Source organism: Desmodus rotundus, chromosome 9, assembly GCF_022682495.2.
Source record: "Desmodus rotundus isolate HL8 chromosome 9, HLdesRot8A.1, whole genome shotgun sequence".
NCBI lineage: Eukaryota > Metazoa > Chordata > Mammalia > Chiroptera > Phyllostomidae > Desmodus > Desmodus rotundus.
The window spans coordinates 76,953,203-76,972,871 of record NC_071395.1 but is presented as its reverse complement, the minus strand read 5'-3'; the positions used below and the strand labels follow the sequence as shown (position 1 = coordinate 76,972,871).

Sequence of the window (19,669 nt, the reverse complement as noted above, 5' to 3'; positions counted from 1 at the left end):
TTCCATGAGCACCCTCAGGTGTCCCCCACCCTGAATGTTCTTGTTTTTCTATCTTTATTGTTGCTAAATCAAGCTGACACTTTCCTGGCCTGGGACTGAGCCTTGGGTCTCCAGCCATTCCTTATAGGAAGTGAGAAGGGGGAAGTGGATGGGGGGAAGTGGGAGGGGTGAAGTCCAGTGTTGGGCAGTCACATTCCCCCAGGCACTGTTCCCTTCCCTCCTCACAGCTTCCCCCCCACCCTGCCCCCGAAGACCAGCAAAGCTTCCTTCCTTCCTCCAGGAAGCACATCTATCCCTTGCAAGCTCATCCCCGGCAGCCACACAATGGCCCTTATCAGCCGTGGAGCCAGGCACAGGACCCAGAACACATGGAGTCTCACATATTTCCTGTTTCCACCCAGAGGGTCAGGGCTGGGCCCAGAGTGGCCATATCCTGACTGGGGCCAAGAGGAGGGAAAGCACTCTCCTTTCCCGCCTCTCAATCCCTGTTGGTCCCACCCCTGCCAGGCTAGGAGGGGCCCTGCAACATGAAGCAGGTATAGGGGCCAATGTAGACTTACGGGGAAGGGGAGAGGTGGGCATGTAGAGGACATGCTTGCTCCACAAGGAGAAACAGGGGTCCCCTGGACTCAGGAGCCCTGGAGATCCAGCCCCAGGGCTACATTAATCAGAATGAGGGGGTAGTGCCCTGGCTGGTGTGGTTCAGAGGACTGAGGGCCAGCCTGTGAAACAAAAAGGTTTCTGGTTTGGTTGCCAGTCAGGGCACATGCCTGGGTTGTAGGCCAGGTCCCCATTTGGGGGCATACAAGACGTAATGAATGGAGGTAAGGAATTGACATTTCTCTCCCCCCCCCGAAAAATGTATTTTTTTTTTTGTTGTTTAACTCGTTACAACTATGTTGTGAATAGGTGCATTACTTGTATTTTATGGACAACTGAGACTATGTGGGTGGAGATGGAACTCTGATTCAAACTCAGGTCTTGAGCCAGTTTCTGCTTCTGGCCCTGCATAGCCTCTGGGCTGTGGTCTGACAAATGGAGGGTGCCATGTGACAGCACGGTGATGGCCATGCATGCGAGCCACAATGAAGTGGGCAAGCGCAAGGGCTTGGGGTTCCTCAGGTGTGCATGTGTGTGTGTATTGGGGACAGGGAAAAGAGGTTACATGGGGAATGCCCAGGTAGGGGGCATCTGGGGCAAAGACGAGATGGATTTTGGATAGCTTAACTCAGGACCAAAACTCAAGACTAAGGTGTGAGGGAGTGATGTATGAGGAGCCACTGAGAGCGGAGTAGGTACCTTTGTTATCAGCTCTAGGACACCCTTTCTACTGAGCAGCAGAATGAATGAAGTGCCCAAAAGCACACTTCAAGTGGGCCAGGGACCCAGAGGGCTACTAGTTCAGACCACACCCCATTCTCTCCCAGGCAACATGTCATTTGCAGACCCATAGTCTGGAGCTACAGGGCCCTCATCCTGGAGTCTAGCAAAGGCCCCTCACTGTGCACCCCTTCCCACTGTCATCACAAAGGAGTCACACACACACAAGTGTAAAAGCCATGTTTCTCATTATCCCCCCATGTAACAGAGAAAACACAGACAGTCAAGGCCCCCTAGGAGCCAGGGGGATAGTTCTTGACGGCCCACATGGCTCCCAGGGTGGAGTATGGGATGCAGAGCAACTGGAGTGTTCCTCAGTTCCACGTTGTAGGACTGCTGTGACAGTCAGAGCAGGCTCCCTGAGGTGTCTTTTCCTGGGAGAAGGGCCATTGAGTCACCAATGGCTGGAGACAAGTGGTAGGAGTAGGGACAGCCATGTCCATATAGCACCCGGAGAATGCTCTCTGAAGACCCCCAGGGCCAGATTCTCTGAAACGTCTTCATTCTGGCCTTTTCCACTGGCCCCCACTTCTAGGTCCCGCAGTGGTCTAAAGAGAGGGGAGGTTCCTGGCCAATGACTGCAGGCAAGGGGAGGGGCAGATGAGCTCAACTGGGCAAAGACTACCCTGGAAAAGCCTGTGGCCGCAGCTCCTCTGCACCTGCCAACCCTTCACAAGATGCCAGGTTGGGGGCATGATCCACCAGCGGTGAACCAGGGCCGAGTGGGGCACAGGCAGGACACTCAACCTGCCCACTATCCCTAGATAAGAGCCTGGACAAAGGGGCCCCTCCATCTCGCCCACTTAGTCATGCTGCTTCTGCTCAAAGCAAGGATCCCAGACCTTCTTCCCATCCCTCAGGGGGACAGGGGACGGGATGCCAAGACTCCTGGAGCCCGGTGCTGCTGTGCAGGTGGGTCGGTGGAGCCTGTACAAATGTGAGCATCTCCCCGTCCCAGGCAGCCTGAGGCCCAGGATGTGGTGAGGACAATGCAGGCCGGCGCCAGATGGGGCATGCGTCTGGCAGGCCTGTTGGGGCAGGACTGAGACTGTGGGGGTGGGGTGGGGATGGAATCGAGAAATGAGATGTAGTCTGGAGGGTCCTTCCCACCTTTGGTGGACGATCCCCAGGTCTTCACCGTTGACAAACTACCTGGTTTTACTCACATCTCAGCAACAAAACCCTGTATTTAAGTGACCAATGCCAGGGGTCTGGACTGGAGAGAGCAAAGGAGTGTGGCTAGAACCCCCCTTGGGAGGTGAAGGACACTTGCTGCCTCCTTGGGGGGCAGGGCCGGGCCCCCAGTGCTCCTGGAAGTGGCGAGCAGAGCTGGCTGCCAGCTCTGGCCTCCGCCCTGGATTCCTCCTCATCTAGGCTCACATCTATGGTTGGGATTCACCCAGCAGGTCCTCCAGGAAGGCGCAAGGCTGGATCTGTGGGGATACAACAGGCAGTGATGGGGAGGGGAAGAAAGGACAGGTTTTCCTCCACATCGTTCCATCAGTGTCATTCACCAACTGCTGTAGCTCCAGGTACAGGTTGGCTCCTAGGCCTGTGGCCTCGGGAAATGGATGAGGGGCTCAAGCTCAAGTCCTCTATGCATGTTCCCCCACAACCAACCACCTTACCTTAAAGGGACTGCTCATCCCCACCACGGAACGTAGATTGTTGCTATAGTAACAGAGGAGAAACTGACCCTCAGTCTCAGGGATGTCGCTGACGTTGATGTAAACCTGGAGGGGAGGGTGGACAGGAATGGGGTCAGCTCCAGGGCCCTGGGTCCCACCCAGCTGTTAGGGACAAGTCACGCAGCAGGCAAGCCCTCCTGCAGGAGATGTGCAGGAGGCAGGGCAGGTACCTGGTTCAGCCCATCACTGAAGGACAGCTGGTTGTCCCAGACCCAGACATAGGACACGTAGTCATGAATGTGGCGAAGCCCGACCTGTGGGAGAGGGGATCAGGTGGTTAGTGGTCTGGGAGGACACAGGACCTACGGCAAACCCTAAGGTGAGGATGGCCGCACCCCTAGGTTTGGCTGGCATACCGTATGCCCTCCCTTTCATTACCAGCCCCTAGGTGAGCTCTTTAGTCTGTGCCCAGCTCCCACGAGTCCCAGGATGGAGAAACCAGAGGGATGAGCCTGACGCACTCCCTGCCTTGCCATCACATCACCTTATACAGTCCAATCCAGTCCCAGGGGCTGCTGGGGAAGTCTGGGGTCAAGGTATAGCTGACGAGCATGTCGTTCTCCATGGTCCATAGGCCCTCTGGCATCAGGGTGATCAGCGGGACAGATACCAATGGCTTCAGCTACACAGAGGGATTGGAAAGAGGTTGAAAATCCATAGCATCATTCACTTCTCTGAGACAAATGTCCTTACTGTGCCCTTCCAACAAGTAAGGGTCAGGGGAGGGGCACCAGGGTGGTAGGCACAGAACGCTGGGCTGCCCTGACAAAGTAACAGGCCTTGGCTGGCCACCTGGAAAGAGAAAGGACCAGGCCCTGGTCAGTAGCTCAGTCGGTTAGAGTGTTGTCCCAATACACCAAGGTTGCAGGTTAGATTGTACAAGAAGCAAGAATGAAGGCATAAATAAGTGGACAAACAAATCAACGTTTCTCTCTCTACAATCAATAAATAAAATAAATTTTTTTTTAAAAAAGAGAAAGGACCAAAGGCTTGACAGGGGCAGCTGGCTCTGGCAGGAAGGACAGCGCAGAGGGCTGGCTGGGGAACCAGACAGAGTCCAGTGCTGAGGGGTAAGGGCGGGAAAGAATGCGGTGAATTGCTGACAGGTTTAAGGAGCCAGGTAGCTGCTCTTAGGCATTCAGGGTGCGTGACCCAAAGACCCAGACTCAATACTTCAGGGGAGGGTGCCTGTGGTGAGAACAGACACAGGCATGTGGAAGGAACAGATGGTAGACAGGCAAACGAGGACGAAAAGGGGAAGGTTGAAGGCAGCCAGCAGCTCACAGGTTAACACTGACTTGGGCAGTAGATGGTAAAGCACGAGGAAGGAGGGAGCTCCCTCTGCAACCTGACCCAGACAGGTTCAGGACAAATAAAAGGAAGTCCTACCTCACATAGCAGGTAATAAGCATAATGGAACTCAGCCCCAAGGGACAGTAACCAGAGGAAATGGAAACCTATTCATTGAGGGTTCCGGGAGCACATTTCTGGCAGGCAGAGCCATCAACAGCTCCTCCGAAGAGCTGGGATCCCTGACTTGGGAGGGAGGGCAATCATGTCCTCCTACAGGTCTCCCCTGGGGGATCTGCTAGGGGATTAGAATCCAGGGCCGGAGGGTTTGGGGATGTGACCCAGCATGGCTGCCCCTCTGCCAAGTGCTGGGCAACCCGGAAGTTCACCTCCAAGTCAAAGGTGCCAGTGACAGGCTTATGGTCACTGATGGTGTACGTCATGTGGCTGATGTAGCTCCTCAGAGACAGCGAGAAGTGGGGGGCTGGCAGGCTGGGGGTGCAGGAGCCAGTGTGGGGCTGGCGTTTCAACCTCCACAGGATACGGTCAGTCCATGCAGGCTTGCGTTTTTTCTCACTGGGGGTGGGGGAAGAGAACGGGGAGAAAAGAAAGCATTGGCAGGAGAGCACTAGGTATCCCCACTAGCTTGCTGGAGCCCCTAACACCAGGGCCCACCAGCAGCCATGAGCCCCCCGGGGCCAGAGCTGGAGCATGGACGGCCTGGCAGCAGGAAGGAGCGTGCCCAATAGAATCACAAGTATGCTGGCCCTTCTCAGACTCAGCCAACGACCCTCAGCCTAGTCTACATTTTAATGAATCAAATGGTGACTCAGAAACATTTCATTTCAAAGCTTTTCTTATTTTTTAAGCAGCAGCAGCAGTAGATCAAAGAAACTGAGGTTTGGATTTTGGAGTCAGACAGAACCTGAGCAGAATTTGGCTTCTCCCTTACTAAACGTGCAACCTTGGGAAAGGACAGGGACACATATAGGGAATGCTCACTACATGCCTGTGATTGGTAGTTTATTTCACTCTCTATAGGTGCATAGATCAAGGCTTGGAGGGGAAGTGACTTTCCCAAAGTCACAGAGCTCCCGAGCGGGGGAGCCAGGGTTCGGGCCAGGCAGCCTGAGCATGGAGCAGGTGCTCTGCACCACCAGGCTGGGCCCTCTTAGAACTCAGCTTCCTCCCCTGTCAAATGGAGAAGATAACTAGTTACCTCCCGGGGTTGCTGAGATGATTCAATAAGATAAAGCACAACAACTGTTTAGCACAGTGCTTGGTATAAGCTCTCTGTAGACACTGCCTATTCTGGTTCTTGTTCTCAGGAGTCAGCTGGGACACCTCCCACCTGTTCTTCCATTTTCCCTGAGAAGCATGAGGACCTACAACCCGGGACACAAGAGTGTTTTCTTCCACTAGGTAACTGTAGCTGCCCTCAGACAGACAAGTCTCTGACTCCTAACCCAGCCCTGCCCTGCTCAAGCAGCTACTGGTTATTCTTTAAGATGGGCTGGGTACCCAGGCCTCGCCCTACCAAATGGAGATCCTGGGGTTGGGGAACAGTTGATATTTCTGGGTTCCTCCAACTTTTTAAAAAAATTATTTTATTTATTTTTAGAGGGTGGGGGAGAAGTGGGAGAGAAACACTGACAATTGCCTCTTGCAGGCCCCCAATTGGGGACCTGGCCTGCAATTCAGACACGTGCCCTAACTGGGAATCGAACCTGATACCTTTCGGTCTGCAAGGCCGGCGCTCAATCCACTGAGTCACACCGGCCAGTGCTCCGGCACGGCTTTGAATGAACCACTGAGTGGTAAAGCCTGGTCAGATGGGTCAGATTTCCTACTTTAAAATCTTTAAGTTTCATTGCCTCTAGAATACGGTCAAGTCTCTCAGGTGCAGCTTTCAAGGTGCTCAGGAGCCTGGTGCCTCTGCCTTCATCTCTTCCCACTGCCCCAGACCCACCCCACACTGGAGATTCTCTCAGGCCTTAGGACTTTTACTCAACAAGGGTATCCAATCTTTTGGCATCTCTGGGCCACAGCGGAAGAAGAGTTGTCTTGGGCCACATATTAAATACACAAACACTAAGGAAAACAAAAAAATCTCATGTTTTAAGTAAATTTACGATTTTGTGGCGGGCGGCATTCATAGTCATCCTGGGCTGTATGTGACCCTTGGGCCGTGGGCTGGACACCCCTGCCGGTCTAGAAGTTTTTGCCTGGAACACCCTTCTTCACAGGGAGAGGCCCAATTCCAACGATGTCTTTGTCATAAAGCTGTCCCTGTCCTCTTCTCTTTCCTCCAAAGGGTTTACACCAGCACTTTCACCATCCCATCCCATCCCATCCCATCCCATCCCATCCCATCCCATCGCAGTTGTCTGTTTCCCGGTCAGCGTAGTGGCTAGTGTGTCAACTGGGAAGGCAAGGCCTGGCTCCTGGAGTCCCCGTGTGCACTCAGCGTTAGTACAGAGCCTGGCACGTAGTAGGTGCTTGACAACTGCTTGTGTACCCAGACTAACTTAACCCCAAGCTCAATCTCTCACCTCAAAAATGCCCATCTAATCTTAACGTATCTGTACCTTCATCGGCTTACAGTCAGTTAGAAATGTCATGTGTGTCTTCTCCTTTATCCAATTACTATTTTAAATAAACATTTCTTACATACTGTTGTCATTTCAACAGTGATACAGTTTTCTAGCAAGAGATGCAGAAATGGTTCCTCAGTGGTGAACTTGGACTTTAGGGTCAGAGACCAGTCAAGGGAAGGTCCTGCCTTGTTAATGAAGAGCCACGTGGTGCTGGGCTGGTGAACACGTGGAGGCCGGGGAGAGTGGTGGGCCTGGGAGCTCCCAGCTCTTTCCCCACACCTTGCCCTTGCCTCTCTTCCACTTGCAGGTTCCTGAGTTACATCCTTCTATAATAAGCCAGTAATCTAGTTTTAAGAGACAAAAAGCCTAATGTGCCCTCGGGCAAGTGACTTCATCACTCCAGCCTTGGTTTCTCCAACTCTAAGATGGGCTGATAACAGTACCACTTCAAAGAGCCACGGTGAAGATTAAATAAATTAAGGCGCATCACGGAGGTAGTAACTGGCTGAACCACCACATCCCACATCAGCTTGGGCCTCCCTGGACTGTTTCATCGGTTCACTCTTCTGAGGAGTGTTCAGGGTGGGCAACCAGAATGCGGTCTTTCTATCCCACAGACTACACCCCGTCCTGCACATTCAGTGCCTAACATATGCTTAAAACCTGGTAATAAACCTCCGGAAATGTACCACTCTCCCTTTCAAAGCATTTCCTTTCCCCAACTTCCCTCCGAGTCGAGAGCCCAAGATTTGCTGTCCCGTCAGAATCCTCCCCAAGGCCTGGCCACAGCCAGTCTCCCTTCCTCCTCAGTACCTCTTGGCCTGCCCCGCTTTTCCATGGCCTGGCCCAGGCTCGCCCCTGGCCCCCTGTAGGGCTCCTCCTTTCAACGAGATTCAGAGATTCACTGAGCCTTACGTGCCAGGCCAACTGGAGAGTCCATAAACGAGATTGACAAGATCCTTGAGGAGCTTGTTTGAGCAACAAAATGAACAAATAAGCAAAATAAATGTGTACCAATTAAATATTACATACATTCCCCCAGTTCTCCATTTCTAACCATAGTGCAGCTAAACAGGGGTCCTCTGTGCATGAGGCAGTGACAGGTGCCCCAGACACTGTTCTAATCCTTCCGACACTGGAAGGATGTTACAGACCCCGTTTTTCTCCTACAGGACAACGAAGTTCAGAGAGGTCACCCTGTCCGGGGGAAGCAGGGTGCTTGCTCCGTCTGCCGACTGTTAAGTCCGCGCTCCTTCCACCTCACTCTGCTCCTCCAGCTTGCCCGCCGCGGCCAATTCACAGCTGCCAGAACGGTCTTACAGTGTGACATGAACGGGGCCTCTAATGCTTTTTGGCTGAATGGTCAGGACTGAATACAAGAATTGTTTCTGGAGATTAGTATGCCCTTACTTAAAAAAAAATTAAAACCAAGTAGCTTTGCAAGATTTTCTCAGTTTAAGAGCCTAGAAAACTGAGCCAATTTATTGACCCAAAAGTACTGATGTGTTCCATTTTGAGGTCTGAAAGCATTTTCCCCTCCAGCTTCCTGTAGACGGTTTCTAAGTGTCTCCCTGAACTCTGCACACGAGTCCTGACTAGATTGATCATAGTATCCTCTGCCCACTGCCTAGCAGAGAGGTTGACTGGGTTCATGTAACAAAACGCTATTGCAATCCCTGACTTTAACAGGATTGCTGGCCCTCAGCCCTTTCAGCCTCCCCTGTAATGGAGCTGACCTCGGTTCTCATTACATCTTGGCTCCGGAACACCGTCGTGGCTGGGCAAAGCTGCCTCCCATGCCCTGCACACAACTCACTCACAGTCACTTTGTACGGCTGGGACAGGCTCCACTCAATCTGCCACTCGTCAGTGCTGCTGACTGATTGGAATGCCTGCCCTTCTTTCTGCCAAACTCTGCTGCCTTTTTGACAACTCTTGACTCCTCCTGGCTCCAGCTGCTCCCCTCACCATCTGCCTCAACCTCCTTTGGCACTTCCACGTAGAGTTCCGGGACCTTCTATCTGCCAACCAAGGGACCTGAGAGTGTGTATTCGAATCTCTTGTTATGGGTGGGTCCCTCTACTAGACTAGCTGCTCCTTAAATACTGTATCTTTCCCTTTTGTCCTTGCAGGCTCCCAATGTAAACATATGCCAGGCACTACGCTACATTCTGGGGATGGTCATAAATCAGATCCTACCTGTGCGCTCTGGCAGTCGCAGCACAGCAAGAAAGGCTCACTGTGTCTTAAGGCAACACAGAAAGTGTGGTGCACACAACGCTTCAGCCTAAGGGCAGGAGGGAACTCTCAGTGAGACGGGGAAGGGTGGGTCAGGGAGGGCTCTCTACTAGATATGATGTCTGAACTGGTTGTCAAGGATGAACACCAGTCTGATGAGGCAGGAAGGCTTCTGCTCCCAGTGTGGGGCTCAGGCCCTGGCCCCTGGCCCCAGCCAGCAATATTTGAGTTTTCATGGCCTCCTGTAGTCCTGGAGGACATTCCTGGAGGCACACAGACTCGAGTTCAAATTCTTGCTCTATCATTTACTGTTTACTCTCCTCCTTAGATATTGCAAGACTCAGTTTCCTTATTTGCAAAGAGTCAGTAACAAGTGCCAACCTAATGAGGATATGGTACGAATTCAGTGAAGTGATGCAGGCAAAGCCCTCTGCACAGTGCCTGGCAAGAGAAAGTGCTCAGTCACGTCAGCCACCATGTGGCCTATATCTGTGATGTGGAGCTAAGTATCTGCCTGCCCCTTAGCAAGACTTTGCTGTCCTGATCTCGCTGCTGGCAAAAACAGCAGTGACTTTAGAGGCACTGCAGGCTGGGGGGAAGCATTGTGAACCAGGGTCCAGAAATGCAGGTCTGAGCCCCAGCTCTGCCATCCTGTGCTACGCCACCTGGGGAAGTCTTTTAACACATTGGAGCCTCTCCGCTCAATCTCAGTCTAGCCAGCTGCAGCCAACACCCAGCTGTCTGCAATAACTTTCATACGGCCTCCTGATGGTTGCCACATCACACCTGGGGGTGGGGGTGAAGGGACACTTGGCTACGTGGCCTGTCAGCAGCTCTCTTCCTGATGGCAATGGAGGTTTTAAAGTTAATTGGCGGCGGGGGGGGGGGGGGGGGGGGGGGAGAGAGAAGAAAGTTGTGGGCTAGGCTGTGAACTGCCTATGAAGAGGAGCAGCCCCTCGGAGCTGAGAATGGTTCCAGCCAACAACTAGCAAGAAAACGGGGACCACAGATACCATGAGGGAATGAACTGTGCCAACAGCGCGAATCAGCTCAAGCCAGCACCTGAGTGCAGCCCTGTAAGAGCAGAGGGTCCAGCTAAACAGTGCCTTCACTGCTGACCCGTAGAGGAACTGAGAGAGAACACATTCGTGCTGCCTTAAGCTCTTATATTTGGGTTGGTTTGTAATGCAGTAATGGCAAACTAATATAGAAACTATTCCAACTTTTTTGTAAATTAAGGAGGACACAAATAAATAAAACACAAATAACCAATTGTGACCATTGTAAAATAAATCAAATAAAGTCAATTGGTGGAGGGTTGAGCTCCCACGGCCCCAGCATGGCCCACCAAGGCCTTATAGTTGCCATGACCCTCATTTCTGACGCATGGCTGGGGGACGGGCAGTCTCCCTGCGGCTGCGGGCCTGGGCCAGCTGCGGGCTGCCCTCTTACCTCCTTCCCGGCCCGCTCGGTTGCCCTGGCCAACCCTGTCTCCAGTGTTCGTGGCCTGTCCTGGTGTGCATGCGCAGGCCATGACCCCACTCTGTCTTGCTCCACACTCCTGCAATGGCTCACCCCGTTTCTTGGCGGGGACACTGTGACTATCATACAAGTGCGAGCACCGGGCTGGTGCTTCTACCTCTCGCCTTGGCCTGGCTGTGAAAATACCTATTTACCCACTAAGTCCCAGAGGCAGGGGTTGTCCTGGAGGACCTCCTATGTCCATCAGAAGACCGTTCTGATAGGAAGAATAAATGAAGGGGCTGTTACAAGTAAAACAAAAAAATACCACCCCATAACATGTAAGGGGCTCTTTTGCTTTCCTTGCCCTAAGTTGGGCCAGGGACCTCTTGCCAGAGCTGCTTTTACCCCTCTCCCTAAGCCTAAGGTTTGGGTGGTTACCCTTCTCTGCTTCTTAGAAAGGTTTTCAGTAAAACTACCACCTGAAGACATGGATCTAAAAATAATAACGGCAGTCATTGCAAGTCATTGCAATAATATCAAGTCATCGCAGTGCCTGCTGGGCGCCAGATGCTGGGCTTTATACATGCAAGGTCTCATTCAATCCTCAACCCAGTGGGTGGGCGGGTGCTGTTATCACCCATTTTATAAATGAAAGCCAAGCCTTAAATATCTTGGCCAAGGTCATACAGCAGATGCAGAGCTGTGCTTCTAACTGCTAGATGCACTGTCTATATTTTTCCCCATAAAATTCTCCACTGATGACTACTACTTCACCTTCCTCAACAGTACCTGACCCACTCACAGCTAGGGCAGGAGTACTCAATACCAGCAACTGGCTGAGCCAAGCGCCTGTCTGGGGAGGACCAGAAAGCCCTGGGGAGTGGGGGCAGGGGTCCCCAGAACACTGAAAAGCAACCCCTCATAAGTCGGGAAATCAGCTGCCTCCTTTCTCCTCTGGCCCTACCCGCCTTGCTGCTCACCCCTGACCCTTGCCAGCACCGGCTCCCCCATCTGCCTTCGCTGAGGACAATCTGGGACAGCTCCCAAGTTGGGGTCCCAGAGGGGGTGAGCAGCACTGCTCCTGGGAGGTGATGGCTGGGTCTATTCCCACTTCACTAGCACTTCTGTTCTCAGGCAGCTCCCTCTGCCACTGGGGCAGCACTGCTGGACTCCCAGACCTCGTGGCTCCCCGCCTCTTCCTCACAGGCCAACTCCAGACCCCAGGTAGGCTGACCCTCTACTGGTGGAGCCCCTCACCTGGTGTCATAGTTGTTGGAGTTCTTATCAAACTTGTAGGTGGGCGGGAAGAGCAGAGGGCCCTCCTGGAACTCCCGGAGCAGCGGGTCACACCTCTTGGCAATGCTGAGCTGCAGAGAAAGGCATGGCCCCATCTCCCAGTGGTCCTGACTCCACGGCCCAGGAGCACACTCATTTAAAGGATCAGCCATCGAGGTGAGGTAAGAGTCAAGCAATGCCACTTCACTTCCTCACAGCTACAGGGGCAGCCTCAGCACCCCACCCCCACCCCCAGGAAAACAGCTGAAACCCTTCGCAAACATTACCCCACAGTCCCAGGGGAGGCAGCTGCCTGCCATTTCCCAGTCCTTGGACTACAGGGACCAGGCTTTGAATTGCATCTCTCTGGGAGCCACTAGCAGACATGTGTCAGGGGAGACGGGGGTAGCCAGGGTTCCCCAAATGGGTGGTATCTCATCCTCCAGGAGGCAAGCAAGCCTGGGGATGGGAAAGACAACAGGGATACAAGGAGGTTGGTGCTCAGCAGGCCCAAGCCCCTCTCACTCCCTGTGATCATGCACACCCAGCAGCTATACTGCAGTTCCTCCAAATGAACACTAGGCCCTGCCAGGGCTGGCCGCCCCACCCCCAGGTGCAAAGCCCTGTTAGACTCCTCCCTGCTGGGGACAGGGATTTCAGAGAACTGGGAAAGGGGAACAGGCACTAGGGAACCCGGGCAACCCTCCACCCACTTCATGCTGGACCTCTACCATGGGCTCGGATCACCCCTCTGGACCCCCTCACCCCAATCGTACCTGATCCTTCTCCCACAGGTCACTGTAGCACTGGCGTTTTATGGATTCCCGAACAAAGTGCAACCCAAAGTCCTCAATCCGGAAGTTCATGTCTCCAAACCAGACAATGAGGCTTCAGAAAGAAAAGAAGGCGGCCTGAGGTTTGCGATGAGGACAGAGAAAGAGGTGTGACAGGCGGCCCAGGCCGGCTCCCTCCAGGGGCTGCAGGTGAGAAGTCAGATGCTGGGAGACGGTTAGGTGAAGTCCAGGGCATAGACCCAACAGGACTGGTCTCTTGGCTCCCACCCCACCGGTCAGGCCCAAGAGACCAGCCCTGAGGGCAAGTGGCAAACACGAAGCAGGCTCTAGCCCTCCCGCCCTCTCCCTCCCTCAATCAGCCACCAGGCGGATGTTCAAGCCCAGCCATGCTCAGAAGTGGCCAGGGCTTCCAGGGAGGGGAGGAGGATGGGTCCCAGACCTGAGGCAGGCAGAGCCGGGTAAGAAAGCAGATGGGGTATCAGGGACGAGGATGGGAGAGGGTGGGAGAGGAGCACAGACTACCTCTGACTGGGCGGCAGTGACTGGGCAGAGGACATTTGCCTGGGCTGGCGCGGGAAAGAGGGCGGGGCAGCAGTTTGCGACCGCATGCTCACTCATGGTCCAGGATGTTGGGGATATTGAGTCCTTTAAAATTCTGTGTCTCCAGGATTCGGTCAAAGTGCTCCAGCCGCTGGTCATTGTTGGCCATGTGCGGGGGCAGATGGCAGTTGACGATGCTGACATAATAGCCGTAAAGCTTCAGGCAGATGTTGACACCCCCTTTGTTCCCCTGGTAGGACAAGTGGGCAGAGGCGCTGGAAGCTGCTGTGGGTGGGACACACCTCTCTTTTCCTACTGTAGGCCTGAGGGGAGATGGTCTCTCCTCCCCACAGGATCTCCCAGGGCCAGACATTCCACTTCCCAGGGCAAGCTCTCCACCTATGAGCCCAGCTCATCCAGCCTGAGGTCTCAGGATGCTAAACCCCCGGAGGCAGGAGACGGGGTATGCCGGGCACCAGCCTGGCCAGAATGCCAAGACTCATTTTACTCCTCCTCCCATTTGCCCAGCTCTAAAGCTCCCAGCCCTTCCCATGATTCAGACAAGACTCAGTTCTTACCCAGAACCCGAAGAGGCCAGTGGGGGTGGATTTTGTAGACAGGATCTGGATAAAGGGCAAATGCTGACACTTGGCAAAGAGCAGTAAAAGGAGTCCCTGCATGCGGACGGAGGAGACCTGCAGGACAGGGGAGGACAATGGTCATGCATTTTCTCGCACAGGCTACGTGGGTCCCTGCCAGGCCCTGTGCCACACAAACGCCCTTCCCCAGGGTCTATGGTATCTCAGGTCAAGTGTCAGTGTTTCACCCCCTTTAGCTGCTAAATGATGCACTGGAGGAGCTGAGCACGTTTGTGTCTGTTCCTGGGCCTGGGGGCTGAGGACAGAGAAGGCAAGGGTGCCAGGGGACCCTGCCATCAGGAGGGCATCGACTCTCAGTCGATGTAACTTTCTGCCCTGGCTGGTGTGGCTCAGTGGATTGAGAGCCAGCCTGTGAACCTGGGGGTTACTGGTTCGAATCCTAGTCAGGGAATGTGCCTGGGTTGCGGGCCAGGTCCCCAGTGGGGGATGCTCGAGAGGCAACCACACATTGATGTTTCTCTCCCTTTCTTCCCCTCTCTCAAAATAAATAAATAAAATCTAAAAAAAAATTTTTTAAAAGCCCACCAAATGGTACTGCATATGTTATAGCTCAGTGGAAATTAAGAAAATGCTCCCCCCAAAATAATTATAGATGGTGGACAGCTGGATGTTCACAAAAGCAATGTAGAGGGGATGGCAGCGAGAACAAGTGTTCGCAGGCTGGGGAGAATAGCTAGCATCTACTGAAGTGCTGCATATCCCATTTAATCTTTACACCAGCCCCGCAGGGAACCACTGTCCCTGGTTTTCAGATGAAGCACTGAGGCTCAGGGAGACTAAGGAACCACAGGACGACCTGGATAGAAACATCAAAGCACCAGGCCGGCCAAAAGCCCCGCTGTGTGGGGTCGTGGAGGAGGCGGGGCTCGAGAATGGGCTGCAGCTAGTGACCCCCCCTCTCAGATTCAGGCCGTCTACATCCACCACTCGAGTAGCTGCTTCCGGAGCAGGAGGTGCAGAGGCCAAGGAGGAAATCCCCGGGTGGGGAGCGTGTACTGGGGCCTTCCAGGAATTATGAAACTTGATCCTGCAGGCCAGGAGCTCTGGCTCCGTGGAGGCGTCAAAGCAGGGGGAACCCCAAACCCAGGCCTGAGTGAGGGAGGTGTGAGAACGTAGGGTCGGGCAGTGGTTGCTACAACTGTGTCCACCACCCCACCTTCCACCCCGCCTTGGTTTCTACCCTTCACAGGCACATACGGTAATGAAAGTAAAGGGAAGACTATACTACCAGGGACAGACTCCCAAGGGAACGAATAAAGATTTGGGAAGAGTTTCAAGTTTAATCCTCACCCAGAGCTGATTGGGGCAGGGGCTCCACTGCAAAGGCACCAGTCCACTTCAGGAAGAAGGGAAGTGGAGTGGTGGGGGTAGGGCAGGGAAGCCTCAGCCTGGGAGAAAGGGTGGGGCTGTGGGGAAAGGCAGGAGATTTGTAGGGGAAATTCTAGTTAGAGGAAATGAAGTGGGTGGGGCTAAGGAAAGGCCTAGAAAGGAGGTGAGTAGGAGTCCTGGAGCCAGCCAAGGGGACAGCCCCAGGCTTCTCGACCTACTCCTGTCCAAGAAATAGGCTGCAAAGGGTCACCCCTTCACCTCCGTTCTTGGCTGGGGATAGGAGGGTCATCTGCTTTGGGCACCAGGCCCTCAGGCTGACCTCCCAACCTTGGGAGGCGGCATGGGTAGAACGGGTTGTGTCCCTGCCACAAGCTGAGCTCATTTCCTTGGCTCAGTTCCATTCTACCAATCCCTTGCCAGTTAGCTGAGGTGCAAGGAGGCTGCTAGTCTTGGGAAGGGAGTGGGCGGTGAGGAGAAGTGGTTCTGCCCTCTGAGAGGATCTAGCTCCCTGTCTGCAGGAGGAGGCCTGAGTTCGGTCTGGAGGGAGCCAAGGGCTCGGGGCTGGCATTTTCTAACCTCAGCAGCAGGACCAAGTCATGCATTCCCTGCTCCTGGCTCTGCCCTCCTTGGGAGGAGTCACAGCTCTTGCCTTGGCGCCCTTAAACACACTAGGGTAGCAGAATTAATTCTAAAGAAATCCAGTCACCCAGTGAAGGGAATAAGGCTATTCTGGTATTTTCAAGAAGTACTGCATTAGGTGCTTTAAATGGGAGTGTGTTTCATCTCTCAGCTATGCAAAGCAGAAAGGTGAAGATCGGCAATCAGGAGGCTTCCTGTGGATTCTCCCAAGAGCTAAATAATTCCCCCAAGAATTCCTGTGGATTCTCCCAAGAGCTAAATAATTCCCCCAAGAATTCTGACCCTTCAGACTGACAATCCTTTTACTCCACACCCATCTCCCCTTTTCTACCCCTGGGCTCCTGAGAATTTGAGATGCATGACTCTTATAATCAGAAGACACCCTCTGATACCAGAGGGTTTGCCACGGGGTACCTGCCAGCCTTAGAGCTCACCGGTGTGGTGATAAAGTATAGTAGTTAAGAATATGGATTATGAAGTTTGAAAAGCCTGCATGACTTCTGAATCTTGGTTTTATCTGTAAAATACCCACATTTCAAGACAGTTGTTAAGATTTTTAGATGATGTAATAAAGAGCTTATTTATAATGCTTAATACCATGTAAGAATTCGATAAATGGTAGCAATTATTACTATACTGAGATATTACATGCTAGGCATGTGAGGAGAGACTGGCTAGGGATGGGGTAGGCCCTGAGCTGTTAGTAAGCCCTGCTGCACCTCCCCAAGGAATTCTCCCAACCTGAAAAATATCAAGGTGTAAACTAACCCCTGGAGTCCTTGCTCTGCTCTAACTACCTTGGAAAGGCACAAGGCAGGCAGGAGCCTCAGGGAGACAGGTATCACTGAGGTTTAGGCCTTTGAATAAATGGGAAACAACACAAAATCCTGAGTGGGAGACCAAAGGACTGGGGGGTTAGTGAGTGACAAGAGGTAGGACACATTTCCCAATTGCCCATGAACTTGAGAAAGTTACCTTGACAAAGCTGAGAGGGGAAAGCACATCCATGAAGAAACTGCTCCATGGGTCTTCAAAGGCAGTGTCAGCAAGGAGGCTCATGATCCCACAGTCCATTTCCTGCAAACTGCCAGGCCCAGGTCAGAGGCTCTCCCGGCCTGGAGGGAACTGCCTCTGCCACCAACATTTCGTACTGCCCTCAGCAGACTTTCAAGCCTTGGATTCTCATGGCTATGATCTCTCCCTCCCCCAGCTGTGAATCGCCAGCCCCTTGCTATGGCTGACCCAGGACAAGAAGCACTGGCCCTGATGGAGGCTAAAAGCTCCTAGCCATTGGACTCCAGAGCGAGGGAGGAAATTATAGTGGTTCCCCGTGGGGACAACTTGGGACTGGTCAGGCTTACCTGATCTCAGATATAGAGGTGAGTGAAGGGGCCCTGCAGACACCTACCCAATGACATACATGTCCAGATTCAGGTTCTGGTTGTTCAGCTGAAGGAGATTATCGGGGTCTAGAGGGGGTGCTGCAGAGGCCACATTCCATGTCACGACATGTATGCTGTGGAAGGGATGAAAAGTGAAGTCATGGAGGAAGGAGGATAATACCTTGCCCAGGTAATGGACGGGGGCGTAGGCCTGCTAACAGCTGCACCACAACTCACTGCTATCACAGTGGGAAACACTTTTCTGCATCTGATGGTGGGAACAGAGGTGCTGAACTACAAGCCCTCCATCTTCCCCTTTGTCCTCTCAAGCAGGAAATTCCCACCCTGGATTGGCTTCTCCACGCAGGCCGAAAGCTGCCCACATCTGGCAGCGCTGGTGCTGCTGACACTAGGAGAGCTGCCAAAGTGGGCCCCGAGGTTCTGGGGTCAGGCAAGGGAAGGGGTGGAGAGTCAGGAATTTATTAATTTCATCGACCATTCACACTGCAGCTATCATCTATGGCTCAGTTAGCAACTCCCCACTCCCCATTCTTCAACTCAAGGGGCCCTAGGATCGCCAGAGTGATTCTGGAGGTTCAGGTTTCACCTTTTGACAAACCTCAGTACCACAAGACAGGAATTTCAAAAATAACAGATATAACACCACGTTCCCTTCCTCTTTCCTTCCTTTGGTTGGGATCCCTGATGCACAACTAATTCTGCCAGCATTTAAGAGAGCCTAAGGAGATGATTCTACCTAAGAGGTCTCTTAACATCTCTCTCCAAAGTCTGCCGTCTTTTGGGAAAAGCCATCAGTTAGTGATATGCTCCGTCTTAGCTTCACAGGAGCCCTAGGGAGGCAGCAGAACCAGATGGGTAACTCTCGTTAACACTGGATCCCATCAGAGGCTCAGGAGAAGGAGAGGCTTGCAGATCTCCATGGCATAGTTACAGGAACACTCCGAGGAGACCCAGGCAGTGCTGAATCTGGGGAAGGCAGTGGCTACAAACCCTGTGGAGAGCAAGAACAGCCACCAAGCCTCAGGTGAGTCCTAGCTACACCATGCAGCAGTGGCAGATCTACAATGGCAGAGGGTCAGAAAAGGGCAGGTTATCCCAAAACATCTCTTCTCCACCACATCCTTGTTCTTAGAGGTACATGTTCTAAAAAAGAACAACTTGAAGAAACTCTTGGCCGGCTTAAAGCAACTTCCTGCTCCTAGCCGCGAACAAAAACAAAACACAAAAAACACCTTCTCAGGCACTCAGCCAGAGATTCTGTGCTTCGTTTGTTAACGATCTCCCCCTGCTGTCCAACTGGAGATTAAGAAAGGCAGCCCTTTTATTCCAAGATTCCCTGTTTGCCCAGGGACCTGATCTAAGTGAATGGGAAGCAAAAGTCGGGATTTCTTGCCCAAGTTCTCAAGTCCCACGATTAGCAGCAAATCCTTGCATCGTGACCTGCACTAAGTTGGTGCTTAGCGTTGTTCCTCGTTCCAGAACAAGCACCGGACCAAGCTATTGTCACTTCACCAAAGCATCTGATCTAAATCTGATTTCAAATTTTAGGAGGTCACAACGGGATCAGGCAGACCCCGTGATGTAAATGCTGATTAAAAGAACAGATTTCTACCCTACAGCTGAGGCGACAATGCTTCGTTATGTCTTTAACTTCAAACAGCCCAACACTACTGCCTCCTCCAGAAGCCAATTGGGCACCTCCTGGGGGGCCCCAGTGGAAAGTAGCTGGGCGGCTTGAGTTGGGAAGGCGCGTAGGGCTCGGACTTAACTTAGCCTGCTCGACACTGGGATAGTATGGCAGGACCTCCGAACTAGAAGCGGCTCTGTAGGCCTGGTCTCTTCTCTCCCAGTCTGGTTCTACCCCAGATTCGCAGCCCTAATTGGGTCGGAAGAAGTGATCCGGCCTTGAGCTGTCCTTCCTCACCTGAGCTTCCTGCCTCTCGGCTCGGTCGGCTTCAACGGGTTCACCGTCGCCATCGTCCCCACGCGGGTGGCCCGGCCACTCGCTCCAGCCGGTCCGATCGATCAGCACTACGCAGAAGACAGCAGGTCCCCGCCCGCTCAGTCTAGCCGGATTGTTTTCCTTCCGGATTCTGGACCTACGCCTCGGCTGCCGTAAGGGGCGGGGCTTGAGCGCGCGGGGCACTCTGTATGGTGAGGCCCGGGGGAAGGGGCGGTACTCTCAGCAAGCGCGAAAAGGTGAAAGGCGAAGGGGAAAGGCGCGGAGGGGACCTGGCGTGTGAGGCGTGTCCTAGTGTCTACAGAACCCGACGTAACACTGCCCCGCCCAGCGTGCCGGGGTGCGGCTGCCCCGATGCCAACAACCAGGCTCTGCTAGCCGTCCTCGCGGCTCCCAGACTGCACCGCGCGAGG

General features: G+C 53.3%; 1 protein-coding gene across 2 annotated transcripts; it reads right to left on the bottom strand.

The window, feature by feature from the left end:
- Positions 1–1,545: 1,545 nt before the first annotated feature.
- INPP5K (inositol polyphosphate-5-phosphatase K) lies at positions 1,546–19,401 on the bottom strand. Of its 2 annotated transcripts, XM_024564756.3 has the most exons (12): positions 19,221–19,401; positions 17,302–17,409; positions 16,869–16,977; positions 13,845–13,961; positions 13,341–13,516; positions 12,709–12,820; positions 11,915–12,024; positions 4,748–4,934; positions 3,553–3,690; positions 3,239–3,322; positions 3,009–3,113; positions 1,546–2,813 (listed from the first exon to the last, which is right to left on the bottom strand). In XM_024564756.3, the coding sequence occupies exons 1-12, from the start codon at positions 19,271–19,273 to the stop codon at positions 2,763–2,765; spliced, it is 1,350 nt and encodes a 449-aa protein (XP_024420524.2). In that variant the 5' UTR covers positions 19,274–19,401; the 3' UTR covers positions 1,546–2,762. The 2 variants fall into 2 exon arrangements, with proteins under 2 accessions (XP_024420524.2, XP_045054992.2); XM_045199057.2 differs by lacking the exon at positions 19,221–19,401 and having other exon boundaries at positions 16,869–16,970.
- Positions 19,402–19,669: the final 268 nt, after the last annotated feature.